At 39.7% G+C, this 26,193-nt stretch overlaps 1 protein-coding gene across 3 annotated transcripts in view; it reads right to left on the reverse strand.

Moving 5' to 3' along the window:
- KIF26A (kinesin family member 26A) overlaps positions 1-26,193 on the reverse strand; it is a 122,131-nt gene that overhangs the window by 88,420 nt on the left and 7,518 nt on the right. For 2 of the 3 annotated variants that reach the window (XM_075843862.1, XM_075843860.1), the window contains exon 2: positions 21,116-21,349. In XM_075843862.1, the coding sequence (XP_075699977.1) occupies positions 21,116-21,349 (234 nt within the window). Of the gene's footprint in view, positions 1-21,115; positions 21,350-22,585; positions 22,848-26,193 lie in introns of those variants that run through there. The other variant, XM_075843861.1, reaches the window with a different exon arrangement.

The following is a 26,193-nucleotide window of genomic DNA, read 5'->3' on the forward strand; positions in this document are numbered from 1 at the left end:
ACAGTCTATCTAATACTTATTCTACTTTTCACACCGTCTGTATTCCCTGAGGGTGTCTGGTTTCTAAAAGAGAATATATTTGTCTTGAAACTACAGAGGGTTTGGTTAACCGCTTTAAAGGCTCAAGTGCAGACAGCTGTCCATAAATGTATATGGCGGAAAATTATATAGACGCAACACACAACGAGATATCGAGTGTATTCATCGTGTTACTGTCTTTTTTTTTTTTGAAAGAAAGAAAGAAAGAAAGAAAGAAAGGAGAGAAAGAAAGGAGAGAGAGAGAGAGAGAGAGAGAGAGAGAGAGAGAGAAAGAGAAAGAAAGAAAGGAGAGAGAGGAGAGAAAGAAAGGAGAGAGAGGAGAGGAGAGGAGAGGAGAGGAGAGGAGAGGAGAGGAGAGAAAGAAAGAAAGAAAGAAAGGAGAGAAAGAAAGGAGAGAGAGAGAAAGAGAAAGAAAGGAGAGAGAGGAGAGAAAGAAAGGAGAGAGAGGAGAGAAAGAAAGGAGAGAGAGGAGAGAAAGAAAGGAGAGAGAGGAGAGGAGAGGAGAGGAGAGGAAAGAAAGAAAGAAAGAAAGAAAGAGAGAGAAAGAAAGGAGAGAAAGAAAGGGGAGAGAGAGAGAGAGAGAGAGAGAGAGAGAGAGAGAAAGAAAGGAGAGAGAGGAGAGAAAGAAAGGAGAGAGAGGAGAGAAAGAAAGGAGAGAGAGGAGAGGAGAGGAGAGGAAAGAAAGAAAGAAAGAGAGAGAAAGAAAGGAGAGAAAGAAAGGAGAGAGAGAGAGAGAGAGAGAGAAAGAGAAAGAAAGAAAGGAGAGAGAGAGGAGAGAAAGAAAGGAGAGAGAGAGGAGAGAAAGAAAGGAGAGAGAGGAGAGGAGAGGAGAGGAGAGGAGAGGAGAGGAGAGGAGAGGAGAGGAGAGGAGAGGAGAGGAGAGGAGAGGAGAGGAGAGGAGAGGAGAGGAGAGGAGAGAGAGAGAGAGAGAGAGAGAGAGAGAGAGAGAAAGAAAGAAGAGAAAGGAGAGAAAGGAGAGAAAGAAAGAAAGGAGAGAATGAAAGTAAGAAATTAAATGACAGATTAGATGACATCGGTATTGTAAATGGCACTTGGGAGGTAGGCACCTCTGTTAAAGATTTTGCATTGGGGCCCAGAAGATAGATAGATAAGATAGATAGACATGAAATCATTAGAGCCACCAATCATGTAAGATTATTGTCAAGTGATGCAACAGCTCTTGGCCAAGGACAGACACCACAATGACGCTATATGTGAGAGTTCTGCACAGCCTCACTATTGTAAAATGGCTAGCTTCACCTAATGTCTATGAAAGATGCCTGACCCGAACATCGGAGAATGATATAGACGTGTTGGGGTCTACCCTTGGATTTCTGGAGTAATAAACACATTCTATTCTTTGGGGTAGGTAACACTGGAGTGGTGTGCCAGTCACACGTCATACCCGTCTTCAGTAAAGAACATTCATGTGAATGGGGGAAACTGCTAATCGTTGTCAATTCGGTGACGATTACCACATAACCATCTTTTCACCTGAGAATCAGATGTGCAAAGTTCCCAGTTTTCCGCTGACATTTTATATATGGTAATAATTTTACGATCTGAAAACTTTTCAAAAAAATGTGGTTTTGGGTCTTCTTTACCTCCCCTCTATAATTTGATATAACCAAAACCCATATATTGTCCGCAGTGTTTCTTTATGAACACAATCTACAATTTCCACCCAAACTGATAATAACCTCCCGCATTTCGAGTCTTTATTTATACACGTGCTGGTCACTAACAAGACCGCAGCCAAACACTCTGCTTGGCTATTAATGTGTTATTCTTTGGGTTATTCTATTTCAAACGCACATCAGTCTGGGCGTAACCGCTGACCTATTGTTTTTCCTGAATTAACAACAGATCCAGGAAAGAGAAGTGTTGCCTAAACAGTTGGATACGAGGCCTGCCAAAACACAAATTACATGGAGGCTGGATAGGAAACTCTTCCCTCACATAGAAATCAGAGGTTAAACCCTGATGGGTTTAATGAACTTCAACCTGTCCTGCACGGACATGCGGCAGTGGGGGAGGGATTTTCCTATACATTACTGGTGGAAAAAATAACATGTGTTGAGTTTTGTGGCATTAAATATGTGGTCAGGTCGCTTAAAATTTCCTTTATCACTTTGGTGTTCCTAAGGCCTCGTTCACACAGAGATTTTTGCAGGAGGAAAATTCTGCCTCAAAATTCCATTTGGGATTTTGAGGCAGATTTTGTCCTTCCTGCAATTAGTTTGCCGAGATTTTTGCGGCGTTTTTTGCTCGCGCCCATTCAGTGCTACGGGCAAAAAACTCTGCGAAATACGCTTTCTTTGCCACCCATTGATGTTAATGGGAGGTCAGAGGCGTAAACGCGCGAAGATAGGGCATGTCCTTTCTTTCTCCCGCGAGGCGATTTTACCGCTCGCGGGAGTAAACCGCCCCCGGCTCCCATTGAAATCAATGGCAGGCATTTTCGGCGGGTTTTTGCAGAGCGGTTTCCGCACCAAAAAGCTCGTCAAAATACTCAGTGTGAACAGGGCCTAAAGGGTTGTCCAGGATTAGAAAAAACATGGCTGCTTGCTCTCAAAAATAGTGCCACAACTTCTATGAGTTGTGTCTGGTATTGCAGCTCAGCTCCAATGAAGTGAATAGGGCTGAGCTGCAATACCAGACACAATCTGTGGACAGGTGAGGTGCTGTTTTTGGAAGAAGCAGCCATGTTTTTCTAATCCTGAACAACCAGTATTATTCTGCTCTCTCGAGCCTTCACTAGGCATAGCATATTGTATAGGCTTTTACTGGATTGCTCCTTTAATTATTATAGGGTATAAAGATCACATATAGAGTGATGTCATCATATTCAGTGTGATGTCACTGAGGGGAGAAAGCGAGAGAGAGAGACGGTGAGACAGTGAGAGAGAGAGACGGTGAGACAGTGAGAGAGAGAGACGGTGAGACAGTGAGAGAGAGAGACGGTGAGACAGTGAGAGAGAGACGGTGAGACAGTGAGAGAGACAGTGAGAGAGACAGAGACAGAGACAGAGACAGAGACAGAGACAGAGACAGAGACAGAGAGAGAGAGAGAGAGATCAAAGTCCCCACACATATGATTGGGGGGTCCAACACCCGGACCCTTAATTATTATAGTGTATAAAGATCACATACATGATGTCATCATATTCAGTGTGATGTCACTGAGGAGAGAGAGAGAGACAGAGAGAGATCAAAGCCCCCAGACATGTGATTGGGGGGGTCCGTCACCCAGACCCTGCACCGATCAGTCGTTCCGGCTGCCTCTTTGTGCCGGTAGCTATGCAGGGCGGTCCTGGAAGCAGATGGATCCATACACTGTTTAGTGGCTGTGCTGGGTTACTGCAGCTCTGCTCCTATACACTTTAACAGGAGCAGAGCTGCAGTACTGCACATAGAGGCAGCCGAAACAGCTGATCGGTGCAAGGTCCAGGGATAGGTCATCAGTATAAAAAAAACAGCACATCTTAAGGCCGGCATTTGTATCAAGGTTTATCATACCCAGGGTCCTGAATTGCAAATCTGCTTATGTAGAAGGAACCCAAGAAAGCAGAGAGACCTAAATAACAGATGTAACCAGTGCTCCAGGGGTTGTCACCCATCCTTTTCCAAGAATAGAGTAGTTTGTTTTTTTTAGAACATTTTAGTATATTTAATTGTTGAATGTTATTTTTTTATGATATTTTCATGCTCTGTGAAGTCAGAGAAGTTCTAGTGATGTATGAAGAACAAACGTTTCACAGTTAATGAATTGGGCCGGTTTGGTTTTGCAACAATCAACACATAGGAAACGTAATGTTATCCCAAGTGCGCTCTTTTCCTGAGTAACAGGGAGGAAAACCCCCTATTGTCACAGACTTTGATGATTACAATGTCAGGCTCTGCTATGCTTCCCAACACCAGTATGATAGGGAAATCAAAGTACAGCTTCACCATTCTGCAGCCATATAGGAGGTTGTTCAGGAACTGAGAAAAGGGGACTTTTTTTTCCAGAAAAAGCGCCACTCTTGTCCATTGGCTGTGTCTGGTATTGCAAGTGAATGTTGCTGAGCTGCAATACTAGACATGGCAGATGGACAAAAGTGGCGCTATTTCTAGAAAAGAAAATCCAAAGCCCCTTTAATGCTTGTAAAGGGAAAATAGCTATGGAAAGTCGAAGTCTTCATGATTTAGTTTGCCGTAACTTTAGAAACATATTGGGGCTGTGGAATAACTAGATACGAATGAGCCCTACAATAATCATATCAAAGGGCCCGCGGTACCATAAGCGTTGCTGAAACAATACTTGCTGAAATTATAATCAATATTACACAGGTGGTCACCCAGCTTTCCAAGATTCCTGAAGGAGAAAGGATGTATCTCTGCTCGATAATTCTGTGAATGATGAGTGTGAATTGTGGATTCTGTTATGGCTTCCATTTTTGCTTTCACACAGCTTTACCTGGAACAGATAGAACTAAGACACTTCTGAATAACTATTTTAACTAAGAATTCAAGGATCTATATTGAATGATGATTTCGTTTAAGAGGATTATCTGGTTTAGAAAATTCATTTTCATGTATAATATTTAGGTAATTCTGAGTTATTAGAGGGGGTCCTTAGTTCAGGAGTCTCATCTATTTAGCATAGCAGAGAACAGCAACAAAGTCTCTCTCTCTCTGGAGGACTCAGCAGGTCCATGCTCTACGCAGAAAGCCCATTGATTTCAGTGGAAACCGTGTAATGCTGAATATCCCCTGTGGTGGCGCTGCAGGAGAATTGAACACTTTCTGTCAAGTTGATTGCTAGGGGTCCAAGTAGGGGGAACATCCTGTGATCACCTTATCATTAAATATTTAACAAAACGTAATTCTCCAAAGTGGACAACCCCTTTAAACCTTTCCTGACATTTGACGTATCCAAACACCAAAGTGAGGGTAGGGCAGTATGGAACGGGCTCACGGACTGAATCCGCTCCATATGATGCCGGTGTCGGCTGTATGTTAGAGCCGACACTTCAGAATAACAAGCGGGATGACGCTCGAGCGCGATCCCGCTCGTTTAACTCGTTAAATGCCGCAGTCAATAGCGGTCAATAGCGACCGTAGCATTTAAATCGTTAGAAAGAGAAGAGGGGGCGACCCCTCTAACAGCTCATCGCGCCCCCGCAATGCAATTGCGGGGTGGTGATGGTTGCTATGGCTGCCTGGGGGCCTAATCAAGGACCCCCCGTCCGCCATCTTTGTGCCTCCGTCAGGGCTTATTAGAAGCCTGTCAGAATCACGATATATACTGCAATACATTAGTATTGCAGTATATAGTGCAAGCGATCTAACGATCGCTTGTTGAAGTCCCCTAGGGGGGCTAATAAAAAAAAAAAAGTACAAATAAGTAAAATAAAAGGTGTTTTTTTATGTAAAAATAATAATTTAAAAACTTTAAAAAAAACAACCTTTTCCCATTTTCCCCCTAGAGCATAGTAAAAAAATTCAATAAACATAATTGTTATTGCCGCATCCGTAAAAGTCTGAACTATCACAATATATCATTATTTAACCCGCACGGTGAACGACGTAAAAGAAAAAAAAAAATGTAAAACGGCAGAATCTCTATATCTTGGTCACCTCATCTCCCACAAAAAATGAAATATAAAGTGATCAAAACATCGCATGTACCTCAAAATGGTATAATTAAAAACGACAGCTTATCTCGCAAAGAATAAGCCCTCATACCACTTAAATCGAGGGAAAAATAAAAAAGTTGTGGCTCTCGGGAATTTGGCGACACAAAATAAATTTTATTTTTTACACTTAGGTTTTTACTTGTAAAAGTAGTAAAATATAGAAAAAACTATATATATTTGGTATCGCCGTAATTGTATTGACCCGCAGAATGAAGTGAACATGTTGTTTTAATAGCACAGTGAATTCCGTTAAAACAAATTGAGGAATCGCTGTTTTTTACATTTTCTACCCCACAAATATTTTTTTCCCCGTTTCCTAGTACATTATATGGCACAATAAATGGTGCTACGAAAAACTCGTACCTGCAAACATCAAGCCATCATAGGACTATATCGACGGAAAAATAAAAAAAAAGTTATGGCTTTTGGAAGGTGGGGAGGAAAAAACGAAAACGAAAATCTGAAAAAGGGCTGCAGCGGGAAGGGGTTAAAAATGCATAAAGTGTCACTGAAGAGACTCTAAAAGTGACCATAGATGCATCAATAATTCAACCAATCCAACTGAGAATGAACAAGACCAATAATTAAAATGTCTATAGTGACAAAATTATAATTTTTGGCCAAATGAAACAATTTTAACAGATATTCTTAGAATAATTTAATGGACTAGGACTATGGACTATATAGGAAATAAAAACAATCAACCAAAAAATATTTCTTTGCTCATAGAACAAACTGTAATCTAATGGATATAAACAAGGGTGTACATAACATAGAGGCAGACCATGCTGCTCCTAAGGGGCCCATGGAGAGAGGGGGGCCAGCACTGGTAGCTCAAATCCCCTTTGTTTTTGTGTGGTGACAACTCAAATAAGATGGTGGAGAGTTGGCCCAAGAGCCATGGAAACGGTGTGAAGGAAGATACTAAAACCTGGATGCCCAAACCGGCACCATAATGGGGAGCCCATTTTTGCTATTATATGTACACGACTGGTATATATCAGTTAATTAATACAAAATACCATTGATTATTTACAGGGGTCTTGTAAAAGAGTCTATGTGTCTCGGTAATAAGAGTTGAGCAAGGAGTCTCCTGCAAGAGTAATAATAATAATAATAACTCATTTATTATAACTCACACATAAACTATGTCTAGAGTTTACAATATAAATGGACAACAAATTTTACACAGTGGAAGCAAAACTTTGTATCTGACAGGCCAGACAGAGGGCTTAGCTCAGGCTTTATAGCGTTGTATATTTTGAGACTCATGTGGGAGAATCCAGTGGTTGAGATAAAAGGGGATTGGAAGGAGGCCAGCGCAAACACGCGGCAACAATGCAGACGTAAGAAAGTCATTAACGGTTTCTGAGATGTCTTGAGGGAGTAAAGGTTGTCTAGGTGGTGATTCCAAGTCTGTCTGTATGTATATATATATATATATACGAGAAAGAGAGAGAAAGAGAGAGAAAGAGAGAGAAAGAGAGAGAAAGAGAGAGAAAGAGAGAGAAAGAGAGAGAAAGAGAGAGAAAGAGAGAGAAAGAGAGAGAAAGAGAGAGAAAGAGAGAGAAAGAGAGAGAAAGAGAGAGAAAAAGAGAGAGAAAGAGAGAGAAAGAGAGAGAAAGAGAGAGAAAGAGAGAGAAAGAGAGAGAAAGAGAAAGAGATGGTAAGAGAGAGAGAGATGGTAAGAGAGAGAGAGAGAGAGAGAGAGATGGTAAGAGAGAGAGAGGGATAGATGGATGGATGGATAGATAGACTCAGATTCATATGGAAAATTGTGCCATGTTCCAAAGGATGCCATATTACAGAGATATTGCTTCAAAGAGATTATGTCCGGAAAAAAAAAAATGGTGCCACTTGGAGGAGTACCTACCACTCCATAGTACGGAACCATAGGGACTCCTTGTGCAGCCATCTGTCATGTGCATGAGGCCTTAAAATGTGAGAAATAAATTTATTACAGAATTAATGGGTGGAAATATTATTGGTGAAATTACAATCCCTGAAACTGCAGCCTCTCTCCCTGCCAGTGTCCCTATGATAACACTTCTTGTTCTATGCTCCGACATTACAGCATTGTCATAGAGACAACATATGTAATAACTAAATCACCATCCACATACTACCCATCTTGTATAGCACTAGCTAGAATGAAGATATTGATATGGTGATGTCATGACACTGGAAAAGAGGAGCTGCAGCCATCCGGTTTGTCATTTCAGTCAATGATATCTTCACACATAAATAAGAATTTTTTTTCCCAAATTTGTTGCAAATTATATAATGTTTTTGGGTGTCTTCCTAACTGGGTTCTCAGGGCCCATTGCAATTTTTTTGTCGTTTTTCTATACACAAGTGAGACAATCAAAAAGGATAACAATCGGCACACTCCAAACTTGCCAAACTCCAGACAGACTGCAAGAAAATCCATTGTGAGAAATAGGACAGGATGTGTCGGGAAAACGAAATGACTGATACAGCCAGTTGCATATGAACATCAATTCATATCAGTTATAGTAGACTGGGTTTAATGCTGCCGTATCCATAAGCCGAGCTGGCTCTCATAAAGAGCTCTGCACAATGCTTAGCTGTGGGAAAGTAAGAATGACACGGGCAGGAAGGAACTTTCTGAAAAGCAAGACCTACAATAGTAAACACAATATGGCATGGGAACGTCAGACTGAGCTATGGACAATGGACCTGGAGTATTACAGCAAGAAAACTTGGCCTGTCGACAATAAGAAATTCAGTCTGCACGGCTAGACAAGATATATCAATCCACTATTCTAAGTTTATGGATCGAGTTAAATTAGGGCTATGGAGCTACTTGGTTATTCGCACAAGCCAAAATCCTAGTCGAGAATGATTAAGTAAAGCAATGAAAGGGTTCTGGGGAAATTATTCAGTGCTAATGTCGTTCTGTAATGGATCAATTTACTAGTGTGCGGCCAGTATGAAAAAAAAAGTTGATTTTACTGGAATGATGACTGCTACGTATGGAGTCATTTACTATGTTCTCACCGGGTCACGTTAAGATTGCAGGGGCAGGCTCGATTTATACTTACTCATCAGCTAAATGGCTCCCTGTCTGCTATAATCTACTAGAAACTTCCCATGAAATAGTGTAGTTATAGGCCAAAAAGAACATTATAACTCCACAAAAAGCTTTGTTTTCTTTGTAATATAAGTAGGAATGACAGGAGGTATTTCGGGGACACCGCAAGCCCTTACTCAGCTCCTTCTAATCAAGAAGAACTCATATGACTACCTGTAATTCAGGCTTTAAAAGTAGAGCATTATAATTACTTAGAACAGAACACAGGAGGTCACATACCAAAGATAAAAATATAGGCCCCTTTTCAGCTGCTGCCTGACATCACTTCCACACTTCTAACAACCTGGCGCAGGAGGTCCTGATTTCCCCATCCTATTATCATGCTAGTAGATTTTCCACTTCTATGTTTGCTAACATTACAATACCTATGGAGACCACAAATGGCAGGTTCACATACTATTGGCAGTCAAAGTGACACCCTTTTACATGGGTGACAGAAGACTTTGTATCCTTTGGGCCCCCAAGCTTTCTTGCAAATTATAGAAAAGAAGAGTGACATAACTCTTACCACTATATTCATTCCATTAAAACTACAGAACCCTTGCACAACTGAGACAAACGGAAACCATTTGAACCGTCACCATTGAAATCAACGGTGATGCAAACGGAAGCCTATGGTTTCCGTTTGTTTCAGTCAGGGTTCCGTGCTGACGGAGAGCTCCGACGGAACGTCAGAACGGAACCCCGATGCAAATGTGAACGAAGCCTTAAACGGTTTCCACATCATTTGTTTGGTAATCTTGGGGTCCTTGTGGATCCACACTGTCAATGGGGTGGGTGATGGGGTCAGGTTAAGATGAAAAGTCTATCACAACCATTATGTCTCTAGTTTTTAGGGTTATCTGCTTTTTCTAGTTCAAAAAAACATTGTGGAGACCAATCACAAATGGTACCAAGGAAAAGTAAAGCATGTGCCCATAGCAATCAGATCCCATCACTCTTTGTTCAGGCCCCTGATTGGTTATTATGGGGAACTCGTTGTGCTACATGATTTTAACAGATATATAGACAATGGGAAACCAATATTTCTCAGTAATACAATTGGGGGATACAGCACCAGAGCAATGAAGGGGCATTTTTATTGAGGTTCCCTTCCCCAATAAAAATGCCCCCTTCATTACTATGGTTCTGTGTCCCCCATTGAATTCAACAAGAAAAGGATTTTACGGTGAGTACAAATATCCAATTCTTAGGCTGATCGTGATAAATGGACTATTCTATAAAGAACTAAGGATTTTAGAATACTAAAATTGACATTCTGCCATATGTTAGTTAAACTGATAGTTGCTACTTTAATTTGGGCATCAAGTAAATAATACACGTACTGCCCGATCACTGCTCCATGCGCTTTCTATGTGGCTGCCGGCGACAGATGAGCACCATCTCTCGTGGCCCCATAAAAGTGAATGAAGCACTTAACGAGCATGCTCAGTGCCGTTCCATTTCCACAGGGCACTCCGGTACCCCTGTTCCTGGGATCGGTGGGGGGCCCAGTGGTCGGACTCTAACTGATCAGACATTTATCACCCATTTGCTGCATTGGTGATAAATGATCATTATGAGAAAACCCCATTAACTAAAGTGGTCAAAACAGTGCTCCTAAAATAGTGCACTCAATCTAAAGAAAGGAGTTAGATGAAGAAAAAAAACGATACAATGCCTTCCAAGAGAATGATGAATATGTCTATGAAACACATAAACCAATGGCTGATAAATGATCTCTTCTCTGAAATACCTCTATGACCCAACAGGACGACTAGTCCTCTGAGAGCACTTTAAATGAATCACCTCGTTCTGCGATCAGTCATATAGGAGCAGAAACATGTGGTTAAACATTTGTTAACAATGATTAAATCAGTATTTTCAAGAAGACAGCATGTCGTACTCCTCTGTCCGGAATATTTTAAGAAAAACAGACAAGAAAATGAATTCCACAAAATTCCTACCAGACTTTCAATATGGATACTGAATATATAAAGATATGCTACTTGGAATTTTTGGCAAAAATACAAGCTCAGAAATTGAGTCAACTACTCAAACTTTTGTAAAAATGTCCCATCAGCTTTCCTGACAGGTCTAGTAAAAAAAATACTTGTATTGCCCATGATATAAAAATTCTAAAAAATTTTGCCGTTCCTCTTGGATTCCTCCTGGAAATGTATGGAGAAAAAAAAAGTTACAATTGGGTGTTAGCATTTAATTCTCATAGTATACCGATGAGCTCCACACGTGTCGGCCACAATAGTATAAATACTCAACATTATCGGTCTATAGATACCCTGTACATTAAACAGAGCAGCATGTTCACTATATATTTCAATATTTGATCTTGCATACTTGCTCCTCTGTAGCTTGAGCTTGGTGTCTGAATGAAGACAACAGGAAGTCTCCCCTTTTTTTCCATTTCTGTCCATACATATTCTGTCATCGTCAGCACTGATTGGACAGTATGTAGGGACACGGCCCTTTGATAAGTGGAATGGTATTGTCCAGAACAACCTAATCATTGGGATGCTTAGCAATAAGACCCCCATAATCAGCTTGACTTCGGGGGAGCCACAAATTAAAAAGTTGTCAAAACTGGAACACCCCTTTAAGCCTATATATGCAAGAAAACCTTGCGGCCTTCAGCACACAGCAAAACCTAGTCGGCCGTGCTTTGAAAACCCCAAAATACCTTAGAGGATTCGGAAATAATAGAGTGAGAGTCCCTATTTAGGACCCTCATCTATTAACCAGAGAAGAGAATGGCAAAGCAGAGCACGGAGGACCCAGCATTTCCATGGATTTATATGCATTACACAGACAGCCCATTGCTTTCAATGAGAACCGTGTAATGCCTCATTTCTCCTGTGGTGGCGCTGCAGGAAAATTAAATACTTGCTGCCAGGTCTTCCCACAGAATAGAGCTGATCACTGAGGGTACCAGCAGAGGGAAATCCTGTGATCAGCTTTTCATCAAGTGACCCCTTTAAGCATAAAAGGATTGTCCGATACCTTAAAACACACCCAGAGACATTAGCAAATAAGATAAAATTATGATTTGTAATATCTTATTTTATGATTTGAAAACATTGGTATCATAATATTTATTTAAGCTTTAGTCTAAGAAATGTTAAATATCAGTAGATAAGTTAAAGAATAATTAATAAAGGATATAGATGTCAGAAGAGGAGTCTAAAATCCCATAGCTATAAAGAACATTTTGGGTAAAATTACAGAGTAATTAAAAAATATAAATCACTCGAGCTAAAATAAATAGAAAGCATCTCATCAGTCCCGCCACTGCGCCATGTATTATTCTACTGCTGAAATATTAACAACATCAAGATTAATAAAATATGGAATTTTCATAATTTTACAACTAATTGCTAAGAGACTAATATTTTCATTAGTCGCCTTCGGCAAATGAATATAATTGTGGAAATCGTGAACATTTGAACTCTATAGTGGTTTATTAAAACGAAGTAACTTAATAAAAAGAAATATCATTAAAGGGGAAATCACCTAAATCCTATTTTCTGAAGTGGAGGAACCAATTAGAAATCTCTTAGAACATAATTTATACGTAACCGACCCAGTGGTATATGTAATGTGAGTACCATGTCAGAGTTTGCCAATGACCTACTGTAAATCTAAATCAAGCAAACCATTAGTTTAGAATCAGTGATGGTTCAATCTCACACAAATACAATTTTTTTTTATATTTAAGATTAAGATTTTAGGTGGATTTGCCCTTTAAATGTAGGTAATCGGTCTATTAATATGGTGAAAGTTTGTTAATCTAGAACATAATTTAAAAAAATAAAAAGAGTCCCAAACTCCATTTTAATCACAAACCACTGGATGGTCCAGAGTTGTTAAGGATTTTAGCATCAGGACACAAAAATAATAACATGTCAGATCAATGCCAGGAAGTTGTGGCCCAGCCATGGGAATTGTCAGGAATGATTCAGTCATGTGGTTGAAATAAACTATGGATGACAATTCTTGCGAGTTCTTCATTACTATGGACAATCCTCTAATCTGACATCATGCTGGTCCCAAATCAACTAAAATAACTATTATAAGAACTATGTTAACTTCCATGCAGTATACACACACACATATATGTTGCACAAATGCCATAATGACCCTGAGATTCTATGCAACCAACTGATTAAAACGTATCTGCCAAAATAATATATTTTCACATGTTCATGAATATTTCTCTAATGTTAGATTATTCATATATCCCATGATCAGCCATTTTGGAGTCTACGAAGAGCCTTTTTTGGTCACGTGGTCATCCATTTCCATACAAGTTTTTGTAAACTTCCCTGCTCTTTCCTCCCTCGTCACCACTGATTTCTCCATGTCTGTCAATCTTGTGTATGTTACTCCTATAGTCATGCCCAGGTAGTTTCTATACCTGCAGAACTTTATACACAAAGAGAAGACACTGGTGCACTGAGAATGTTCACATGATGATAGCCCACATACACATTACAGTATTATTTTTGGAAATTAATCTGTATTTTAAATTTGTATACCTTAATACCACAAAATAACATTTTAAAATATCGAGACCATGGTCAAATTTTTCCGAAAAGAAAAAAAAGGGAGAGATTTACTGGTGAATAGTTCTGAACAGAGGGTATCTGTTTAACCTTTCTCCCGGTGGTCAATGTGCTTTACAACCTTGAGACACAATGTAAGGTTTGTATCTGAAATCCTACCCTTAAACAAGATTTAACACAATGACAGGACATTGCATTAATAGTGCCCTTTACAAAGATGGAAATGTATTAAGGAGGAGATTCTCTTACCAATCATCGAGTTCTTTTTTTCCCTCTCTATTATCAAAGACGTTTCCCTCTGAAAGACACATAATTGCGACCACACAGAGTGACCTTCTAGGACAGGTGCACAGACCTGCTAGAACCAGGTCTGGCAGAAAGCAGGTGTATTTTCTCAAAACCTATACCACCCAGCAGGATACAGGTCAACGTCAATAAGCTGCAGATAAAGCCATGAGAAGAATCTATGCATTGCATGCATAAATCTACTTCCCAAGAGCAGCAATCCACCAGCTATGACCAAGTCAAGTTTTCAATGACTGAAAACTTTTTGTTTTGCTTCCTATTTTGAGATGTCAGACCATAACCCACATCCCAATGCAAACATACAATGCAACATTAAAGAAAAAGAAACTAAGTTTAGTTCTAGCAAAGGAATATTATAATTATTATGCAGGAAACTTTTCAATTGAAATGAAGGTCAATAAGAGCAGATTTCCCCTACAGTCCCTGACTTCTTCCAGACTTCTCCTGCAGGAAAAATGACATTGTTTCATTAAACAATGTTTGTTATAATACATAAAGTAACAATGTAATCACCGACAAATGGACAAATCCTTAATAATAACAGGGATGTCCAAAACTAAATTATGACAGGAAACACGAAGGTGTCATTAAGTGGATTCTACGGGACGGTTTGGTTTTTGGAGCTGAATAACAAGACAGGGCATTGGATAATGCAGAAAAAAAGAACTAAAGGAATCTGATATTTATGTAAAACATTTATTTTCGCAAATTTTAACCCTGTATTGGTATGGTGCATATTATAGCTCAATTTAGAAAGAATAGGAATAATTTACGAATGTGTTTGCGCCTAGAATATGTCCTGGCACATAGTGTCACATCATGGTTTTAGACCTATTTATTAAGTAAATGCACAAAAAAGAACAGATATTTGTGCCTCACTAGAATAAAAAATAAAAAAGGGTGTGGCTAGGGGAAAGAGGCGTGGCTTAAAATGTGGTAGTGCGCCAAAATTTTGGAAAATTCTTTTGCAAACTGAGCAAACTCAAAGGTTTGATAAGGAGAACAGGTCAAGCAAGAGGTGCCAAATTTAGCATATAGTGTGAGAAGTTTGGCGCAACTTCTGACTGCCTGGTCTTAGCTTACAAGAATCTGCCCCAAAGTTTTGTATAAAAAAAGATCACCTAAAATAAGCAAAAAATAATAATTCCCAATAAGCATCCTCGTCTATTGAAGTGGTTGTCTCACAAAAACAACCCCTTTTTAAAATGAAGATCCGTGTCCAATCTGGTCGGTGCTTTAATTTTCAAAGAGCCTCTGAAAATTGAGATGTAGAATCTGATTGATTGCCATGGGCAACTACTGATTACTCTCACCCAATATGCGGCGACTGCAGGTAGATCAATCGCCATAAGATTGAATTTAAAATTCACGAGGAATTCACCCCAAACAAAATGTCTGCCTACGAAAGATGGACCCACTTTTAAACTTGACTTCAATGCAATAAAAAAAAAGGACGACAAGTACACGAGTTCCAGGACACTTCTGTATCATCTTCATAAATGATATCACTTCCAGGGAACTAAGTGGTTTTGAAAGCTTTCAATATCTGTTCAATTAGACAATTACCATTAGTTCTATTTTATGTCCCTAGTTATAACAGAAAAATCTATTTCATATAAGTGTACACAACCCGAACCCAACATTATATCTTTCCAGCTTGAAAATGTTGCCACAAAGTGAAAACAAAGTGCAAGAATTAGCTCTATTTATGAAGAACCGGTCTTCAGCACTATGGCCAATTGCATTGAAACAGAAAAATAAGTTTTGAATTTAAAGTGTAACTAAACTTTTAAAAAACTTTTGACATATCATAGTGACATGTGAGTAGTATTGATCGGTGAGGGTCCGAGCACTGAGCTATTTGTTTCTGATCGGCTTTCCTTGGAGCGGTGTACAGGTTTAATAGAAAGTCTATGAGTCTGTACACCGCTCGCTCATCTTTCTGAGAAAAGCCGATCAGAAACTAAGTGGCACATTGCTTATCCGAGCGCTTCTGCTGCTTTGTTTAAGCAATCGGTGCGGGTCTCAGTGCTCCGACTCTCACCGATCAAAACTTCTGACATGTCACTATAACATGTCAAAGGTTTTTTAAAAGTGTAGTTACCCTTTAAAGGGATTGTCCAGTATTATATAAAAAAAAATACATGCCTGCATTCTTCAAGAAACCGTACCACTCCTGTACACCGGTTGTGTCTGTTATTGCTGCTCAGATCCATTGAAGAGAATGGGGCTGAGCTACAATAAGACAGACAATCTGTGGACCGGTTTGGCACTGTTTTTGAAGAAAGCAGACATGTTTTTCTAATCCTGGACTACCCCTTTAACTCAACTGAAAACTAAAAAATTCCGTTATGACAGCCGATCACCTCAATTTCCCATTTCACACTCATAGGAAGTGGAGATATGGGGGAGCTGTATGCTGGAGCCCTCACACTGGACAGATGATGTAGCTGTCCATATGTTTGCCTGTGACAAGGAGAGAATAGAGTGGAAAGAAAATCAATGGTAACCGCAGTGTTTGCTCCATGTCACAAGAAACTGTAGAGTGTGAAGAACCCATCAAACAACTCCTCATATCTCAGCTTACTCGAGCCCCAATGTGAACATGGCCTAATAGAGACAAAGCATAGCCAAACCAAGAATCTTGCCGTGTAGAAATCTGGAAAAAAAATAATGCATTGCAATGAGGGATGATGTGGCCACCTCAGGCCCTCATATGGTAGAGGCCCCAGGGAAATAGATTCATTTGCCCTCTCTATAATCCGCCATGCCATGATATGGGGACTGAGATACGAGGGTTCAATGCCGCCATACTTGAAGATTTAGGATTTGAGAACATATAGAAAGTTGCATTATTTTCCTGAAAAATATTTGATACTTGAGTCTGACCCAGGAACATGAATACAATATATGCGTCTCCATTACCACTCAGCATATAGAACACATGTATAAGGGGTGATATAAACACTGTTATTAGTTACTCTAAACATTTCTTTATATGGCACCAGCAAAGCCAAGAGACGTCTACAATGTAGAGTAGATGTATATGGCCCGGTAAGATGAATGGGAAGAGGATTGTTTATATAAGGCGGCCTGCTCCCATAATTCCACATTGAGTTTGTTTCATGACATCCTCTAAGACTGCACTTTACTAAATCCTAGATATATATTAAGATTCCAATGTAGTTAAGGCATTCCCGTGCTTGTGTCCCCACCTGTTGAGCAGCAAGACAGAACATGCCGTCTACCATGGCACTAATGCTGGTTGTAGGAATTTCGTGATCCATTGCATTAGATGACAGAGATGACCACCTGTTCAAGCCAAGGTTTACGATCATCACTTTTGGACATTTCCCGAAAAGAGCTCCATAATTAAAGTTTTTTTGAAGGGAGGGACCCCAGTTCCTGAAACATTTGATGGGATATTATGTGGCGCCTCCAGGAGGACAAGAGTAGCAAATCAACATCAAGGATGGACTAATTGGTATCATGAGTTTTTTAAATTTGCAAAATAAGTTTTTGTTAAGTTTCTAACTATATTATCTACGATGCCCAAAAATTCACATGAAAAACAGTCCAACATAGGATAGTAATTAGAATAACCAGTAATTTTATACACAGTTCAACCATGAAGATACAAGAGGGACATAATATACTAATAAACTGGGGCCAAACGGAGCCCAATAGCAATGATAACCAAAATTAGGTGCCTTTCAGCAGCTGCTTGACACCACCACACTCCTAACCACTTGCGCCAGAAGGTCCTGGTGCCCCATTCTCATAACAGATTTTTCATCTCCTTGCTTGCTGTGGCACCCATTGAAATGGTGACGAGCCCAATCTGAAATGGGCCCCATCTCTTAAAGGCTACTGCCTCTATGGTACATACGCCTTAGCTGGAAATGAACTATTTTATTGACATGCTGTAAGTTTCCTATAATCTGTTGATGGATTCAATGAGCCACAGCAGGAATCTGGAAGTTCCCCATAGCCCTACATGTTATTACTGATACTAAATGAAGCAACTCTTCACAGTAATAGGGAATTGCAATGTAGGTAATTCCCAAAAAATCTGTGCATTCTTATTCTCACTCTGGACTGTTGCCATTAACACTATTTAATAATCCTTATATCATATGAAAATGTAAAAAGGTTAAAAAAAGAATGCTCAACATGCGGACCGACATTACTCATCATCAGCATTATGTTTATATCATTGGGCTATTAGCCGGTTAAGGCTCCTTGCACACGGCCGTAGCCGTAATCACGGTCTGTGATTACGGCCGCGGACAGTCACGCGCATTTGCGGGCCGTGCTCCCATTATAAAAGTATAGGAGCACGGTCCGTAAATTCAAAAAATAGGACATGTATATTTTACGGATCCTTTTTACAGCCCGGAGACCTTTCCGTAAATATACGGGTAGGTGTCCTTGGGCCATAGAATTGAATGGATCCGTATTTTGAGCCGCAATTATGGATCCGTAATTACGGATCAAAATTACGGTCATGTGTATGGGGCCGAATGAGGACTGTCCTCAGATGCACGGAGAACTCCTATGGTATATATACACACACACACACACACACACACACACACACACACACACACACACGGAAAATGTGTTCTATACATTTGAATGGGGTTGTTTTTGCAGCATGTTCATGGATTTCTTTAAAAGACTTCATTGCAGACCATAAATATAAAAATCGCGAAAAATATATTTGGGTTACTATCCCTTTAAGACTTGGAAACATGTTCTAATGTTATTTTATTGTCATAGATACCTCCCATGTCACAGGGACGGGCTGGTTTCCTTCCTGAGCCAAGATCACACAGCCCGGCATTGGGTCACCCTGTCATTAATTGTCACAGCGGTTTTCTCTCTCACAAACATTCCAAAAAGAAAAAAAACAACAGATACAGTGAGAAATTATGCAACTTGTAATTATTGCACATTCTAAAGCCTGGGTGGGTGACTGCCGTCTATCTGAACACCAGATGTTGGCTCAAATAGTGAAACAATTACATCTCTCGTAGGCTGCACTGAATATAGAAGGAGAGGAGATGTGTGCTTTCAATCACCGATCAATCGGGGGACACATGCAATGAACTGATATGAGCAATGCTGTAAAATGTTCCTATCATTTAAAAAGACATTAAAAAAATCGTGAAAAACTTTTTTGCTAGACTGCAAACTGACCCACATTAAACTTAATACATACCATATTGAAAATGTATGCAATACACAAATGGTACTATAATAATAGAGACTCATACAAACGACTGTATTAGGGCTTCGAGTTTTATGAAACCGTAATATGCAACCCATAAAAGTCTATGCGGTCCTATTGTGCGTCTGTAGACCTACGGATTTAAAAAAATCGTGCCATTTTCCTTCAAGGGCCATATTACAGAGGAATTTTACCTTAGAAGCACCATATGAAGGCAAGCGAAGCACTTTACCAATGTATTAATGTTATTTATCATTATCTGTTATTTATATAGCACCAACATATCCCCAAGAACTGCAAAGAGATAGGACATCAATAAGGACCACAATCTCATTTCCCAGTTTGGGGCCAATGTTATAGGAATCTCACAGTTTAGGGCCAATGTTATAGCCATTTAAGCTAGGTATGTTTTATGGCAACTCAAAGTACCTGAAGAAAACCTGAACGATACAGAGAGAGCAGGGTTGGATTTGAACCAATGGCCTCAGTGCAATAAAGCAGAAGTAGTAAACAATGAGCCATCACTGTACAACCTATAAACCACTCTCAACCTATAGCAATGTGCAAATGGTCAGAGCCAAGCTTCCACTGGTATATAGATTGATTAAATATTAGGGGAAATAATCCACCAACGCAATACCTAAAAAAAAACACGTCCAAAAAGTTAGTTTCAAACAAACCAGCATTTGTTTAGAATCAGTGCTATAATAAAAACTTTCTACTAGGTGGCAGTAAAGAGCAGCACATGTAATATCAACTAACCCAAATATTTCCAGACAGGAACAAAGCAAAAATAAACACAAGGATTCTTTATTGTCTACAAGTGGAAACATTCTTAAAGCCGGTCATAGATAAGATCCTATATTGTTAATCCGTGCACAATTGTTTCAAATTAACCCATTGTTACAAAAATAAAAAGCAATACCATCAATTTCGTATACAGACGATCATGCTCCGAGAATCCACTTACAGATTGGTCAATGAGTCTAATAATGCGTTATCTATCATTTATAAGTTGTCGCCATTGTGTAATTTCAATCAAGGATCAATGAAAAGGCTCAACATCTTAAAGAGGCTCTGTCACCAGATTTTGCAACCCCTATCTGCTATTGCAGCAGATAGGCGCTGCAATGTAGATTACAGTAACGTTTTTATTTTTAAAAAACGAGCATTTTTGGCCAAGTTATGACCATTTTTGTAATTATGCAAATGAGGCTTGCAAAAGTCCAAGTGGGTGTGTTTAAAAGTAAAAGTCCAAGTGGGCGTGTATTAGGTGCGTACATTGGGGCGTTTTTAATACTTTTACTAGCTGGGCGCTGTGAAGAGAAGTAACATCCTCTTCTCTTCAGAACGCCCAGCTTGTGACAGTGCAGATCTGTGACGTCACTCACAGGTCCTGCATCGTGACGGCCACATCGGCAGCAGAGGCTACAGTTGATTCTGCAGCAGCATCGGCGTTTGCAGGTAAATCGATGTAGCTACTTACCTGCAAACGCTGATGCTGCTGCAGAATCAACTGTAGCCTCTGGTGCCGATGTGGCCGTCACGATGCAGGACCTGTGAGTGACGTCACAGATCTGCACTGTCACAAGCTGGGCGTTTTGAAGAGAAGAGGATGTTACTTCTCATCAGAGCGCCCAGCTAGTGAAAGTATTAAAAACGCCCCGATGTACGCACATAATACACACCCACTTGGACTTTTACTTTTAAACACACCCACTTGGACTTTTGCAAGCCTCATTTGCATAACTACAAAAATGGTCATAACTTGGCCAAAAATGCTCGTTTTTTTAAAATAAAAACGTTACTGTAATCTACATTGCAGCGCCTATCTGCTGCAATAGCAGATAGGGGTTGCAAAATCTGGTGACAGAGCCTCTTTAAGAAAAATTATTAAATCTATGGTCACCTTGGTGTCTAGGATTAGAAAATAGGGTCTGCTAGCTTTCAGAAACAGCACCTCTGTTTCTCGTATTGCCACTCAGTCCTATTTACTTTAACAAGGATGAGCTGCAATACCAGACACAGCCTATAAACAAGAGTGGCGCTGTTTCAGGGGAAAAAAATAAGATCTTATTTTTTTTTTAAACCCTTTTAAGGTTCAATCTGTTGAAAACATACAAGACAAATCTCCATTATTAATAGGGTAAACTAGTAGATGGCAAATCTGGGGAATTCTTACCATTATGGAGCCAGGGACAGCCAATTTGAGGGCTTGTTTCTTCAGTTCAGCCAGTTTTGCTTGACAATAAGGGCACCATTCCCCTGCCCCAGGTCTCTCTGACAGTCCCAGTTCCGACATAGAGGCTGCCCCAGCTCCCTCAGGAGGAGGACGGCAGCCTTGAACAGCTTCATCTGCTGACTGCAACCTTTTCCTTGGTGGCGGTATTTCTCTGCCAGGGAACCTGTCTGCAACCTATGGAAGCAAACCAGAAATTACTATAAGCTTTTATAAAATCCATATATAATGATGATATTGCTAGATGTAATTATATTATCTATTATTTATATAAACCTCATTACAACTAAACAGAATTGAATTTCAATAGTATTGCATTTAAATACTATAGTAGAAATGTTTATTCTCCTAATGCTACATGCATACTCAGAGTAGTGTTGGTACTTTTCTACATACATAGCTATACATCCATAAATATAGTAGTGGCGCTATGTCTCCTCACGCTTAACAAATACATATAGTAGCAGTAGTACTTTTTAGTATGTTGCAGTTCTTTTTGTAGTAATAGAGGTAGTAATAGTATTTCTAAAACTTCTCCGAATGCTACATAAACATATATATTAGCAGTAGAGCCACTTTTACATAAATCTACTATGGGAGTAGTGGTGCCTCTTCAAGGGTTGGTAATATTTCAACCAGTAATATATGCAACAGTAGTACTAGTAGATCTCAATGTACACTAGATAGATATAGTAGTGGTAGTAGATCTCAATGTACACTAGATAGATATAGTAGTGGTAGTAGATCTCAATGTACACTAGATAGATATAGTAGTACTAGTAGATCTCAAAGTGCATTATGCATGTACAGTGTATAGATATAGTAGTAGTAGTAGTGGTGGTGGTAAGGGTACTACTCCAGTTTATTTTATCAGAAGTACTTCTCCCAGCGCTACATTGTAGTAGTAGTAATATTTCTGAAGCTTCTGCCAATGCCACATATACATATAAAAGGTAATAGTAGTAGTAGTAGTAGTTGTACTACAAATATTGTAGGAGTAGTGGTGCTTTATCCAGTGTTACATGCATGTACTGTACCATATAGTAGTAATATTCCACCCCCCCCCCCCCAGTATTACATTCCTGTACATACATACAATAGTATTATAGGTCATTCTCACAATGCCTAATGCACTTAAACAGTACATATATAAAGTAGCATTTAGTAGTAGTAGTGATGGTAATTCTCCAAGACCTATATATTTTGATACATGTGCAATATTTTCATTATTACAATGCATAAACACCAAATAAATAATATGCAAATATTATTAAATGTTTACTACATCAAACACACCAAGCTGCACTAAGAAATGGTCCACACAACTTCAGTGTAGCATTGTGTACTAGTTCTGCATCCCTAAAGAAACGCATTTGCAAAGTTTGCCTCAACAGCTAAAGTTGTGCAACTTACCAGCCCTGTATGATTGGCATAGCCTGCACTACCCAGCACAGGGACCATGGTTGGGTTTTCCTTGTGTGCCCTACAACGTGTAGCTCAGTCATGGATGAGAGTGCAAATCGCCCAAGACTCTCTCCAATGAACAAAACTCCTTGTGCCAGGGCTAAGTAATCTTCCCATCCATGCTGTCTTCCCAGGAAACAAATAAGCTTCCAATGTGAAGGTATGAGCTATGCAGGCGGTGGGAGAGCAGCCTCCTCTCAGCAGCTTTGGACTGGCCAGACTAATGATTCAGGAAGACTGCTGCAGCAGGGAGAGAGTGCAGGGAGGGGCAGGACTGATCATTACCAGGAAGATTTCACTTTCCCACAGACATGAGGGTCCAGCACAGGAGCAGGATCCCCCAGCCCAATGCAAGCAGAAGTTTACTTAAGGAAAAAGTCAATGTAAACAGTGGATGAAGACACCAGGACCAGACTGTGTTGACTTTTCATCTCAGTTATTTGTTACAGTGAAGCAGGTCTGGTAACTTTATATCAGTTGGCTGCAGATTGTATCCATTATTTAAGTGCCATGTATTCTTTTTTTGGGAATATAAGAAGCGTCCTAAATTCCTCATCGTCCTGATTCCTTATCTTTGGCTTACGTGATTTCTTACCTGATTCTTCAAGTGTTGGCCAATTGCAAAAAAACTTTTTATTTGTATACATTAAATAAAATTGCATATGTTATAACAGCCCCTTGTTACATGATGTTTCAGAATCTTAGTTAGGGGCAAGGGTGTAGCTGAGGGAAGCTGAAGGGGCATGTGCTGGGTGCCACAGGGTGCACCAACAAGGCACTCTGCCTTGGATAGGGTATTTAGATACGATGCTAGGCCAGGAAACTGAATGTTGACACGGGTGAGGGAAAGACTAGTTACGACTTTGGTCAGGGGCGTATGAAATAACAATTAGGCCCCATAGCAAAATATGAAATGGGGCCCCATCAGAAGCATAGCTGCTATAGAGGGTGTCAAATCATTTAGTGATTAATTGAAGTGCATGCAATATATTTTTGGTTGTCTGGATAGTTTATCTACACCATCCCAATACTTTAGATACACCATCTTGATAGCTAAGATACACCATCCCAATCGCTTAGTTATACTATACCAATAGCTTAAATATACCATTCTAATGGCTTAGATACACCATCCCAATGGCTTAGATACACCATCCCAATAGCTTAGATACATCATCCCAATCGCGCTTAGTTATACTATACCAATAGCTTAGATATACCATTCTAATGGCTTAGATACACCATCCCAATGGCTTAGATACACCAACCCAATAGCTTAGATATACCATCCTAATAACAACGTGTCCCTAAAAGTTGTTTTAAATAGTTAGCAGCTGTGTATTCTCTCATTGGTAAGACTTCCATACAATCCCATGACCTAGAGATTTGTAAATGGATGGCGGCCTCTATTTTTACCATACTTTATTATGGACAAAAAATGTGCAAACTTTTCTAACGTATATGTCTTTCTGTAATGCTAAGGGTTAACTACATATAACATGTCCCAAGTTCTGCACTAAATTTTCTTATAGTGGTTTGGAAAGGTTTATGGATTTGACAGCTCAGAAGTTGAATAAATTTACATGTACAATATAGATTGTGATTTTATTTCCAGAAACACAGCAGTAATAATAACACAGAGGTGTAAATTGGTACTGTCAGTAGATATATATGTATGTGTGTGGAAAGTATAGCTATACAGTAAAAATTATTTCATTAATTATCCGGTAATCCAGAATGTCTTAAAATCCGGCACTTAAAGAGGACCTTTAACCTCTTCTGACATGTTTGTTTCAGTAAATAATTGCATCCCCGATAAAATAACAACTCTGGAGAAATTTTTCTTAGATCTTAGTGCCATTCCTCTGTTACTCCTCCCTGAAACATGAATAAATTAACAACTGGGTTTTATTAGTAGGGGTATGTCCAATCAGTGCTGATATAGTGAGCCTGTGCAGGGACACACCCCTTGGACAAGAGGAATGGTAACACCCAGTTGTCAATTTATTCATTGCTTTCTAGGTGGAATAACGGAGGAATAGCACAAAGCAGAGTCCTAAGAAAATATGTTCCAGAATTGTTATTTCATGGGGAATATAATTATTTACTAAAATCGACAGGAGAGGTGACAATTTATCTTTAATTCCAGCACAGAACTACAATATAATATGGAATTTTACAAAACTAGAAGCAGAATAGAAAAAAACAATTAGAAAACAAGAAAAGATATCAGAATAATTTGTGTTAGGATTGAATTTAGGGCTTTGCACCCTGTAGGCTCTCTACCATCACAAGGTACTGTTCTATTATCGTCCAACATTCCAGAATATTAGAAACATCACACGGCTTAAAATGGCTGATAACAGGGAACAAAAGATTATAATTAACTGCACAGTAAATATACACATTGTAGACTTTACTTAGTTAATGTCCCTTCAAATCCATTTTCAGACATACCCTCTTCTATAATGTTACCCTTACCATTAGGTAATATGAGATGTGACAACCCCCCCCCCCCCAACCCCCCCTCCAGCTCCTCTCAAAACACATTATTTCTTCACTCTTGACTCTTGAATTTCATTATTAGCCATATGAGCGCAAGATGTTTTAGCAGCTACTGTCTACTTAATGGGGTGGGTGGATTTCTATGTATGGCATCTGGGATTCTTATGATAAGGCAACTGTAGTAGAGAACAGCTGAGGCCACCATCAAGCAATGGACATCCCAGGGCCTGAGTAGCAATGGATATTTCATATCACATGAGAGACAACATAGAAGTGTGTGCTGTCTTTATTTGACCTCTGCCTGTCTCCAGTCCCTCACCCTCAACAACTCTTGTGGTATTCTTCAGAAATGGACCAGTAAGTGCAAGCAAGGTTGGCTGTCAAACACTGGGAGCGACTACTTAGCTAATCCCCTGGAAGACGGGATGTGTGCATGTTTGAAAGACTCAAATATTTACAGGACAGCAGCTAAACCTAATAAGTAAAGAGTCCGTTATGGTGTCTGACCTCTCGGTAAAGGCCCTTTTACACTGGGTAATTAGCGTTCATATAACGCTCGTTCTCGATAATTGCCCTGTGTAAACGGGAATGATCGGCAGATGAACGAGCAAACGCTGGATCATCTGCTGATCGTATCGTTTTAAAAAAGTGATATATTATTGTTGTCGGCAGCACATCTCCCTGGGTAAACAGGGAGACGCGCTGCCGACATGATAATAGCGTATGGGGGCGAGCAATCGGAGTATCGACCGCTCGTCCCCATACATAGCTCCGTGTGATAGGAGCAAACAAGTGCCAATCAACGATGTCTCGTTGATCGGCGCTCGCTGCACCGGCCGAATATCGGCAGGTGTAAAAGGCCCTTAATGCATCCTCTAAGAGCAGGGCACTGATTGGCATGGGATGGGTAATCTTATAGAATGAGATGCAGAAGGGAAATGAAGACCTAGCCCATTGAGTTTATTGCAGAATTTAAGATTTCCATCTTGACTCCTTCTATGTGTGTACACAGTAGACTATAGTCTACCACTTATCTCCTAATTGACGGATGT

The sequence above is a fragment of the Rhinoderma darwinii genome, chromosome 12 (assembly GCF_050947455.1).
Source record: "Rhinoderma darwinii isolate aRhiDar2 chromosome 12, aRhiDar2.hap1, whole genome shotgun sequence".
In the NCBI taxonomy this organism is placed as follows: Eukaryota; Metazoa; Chordata; class Amphibia; order Anura; family Rhinodermatidae; genus Rhinoderma; species Rhinoderma darwinii.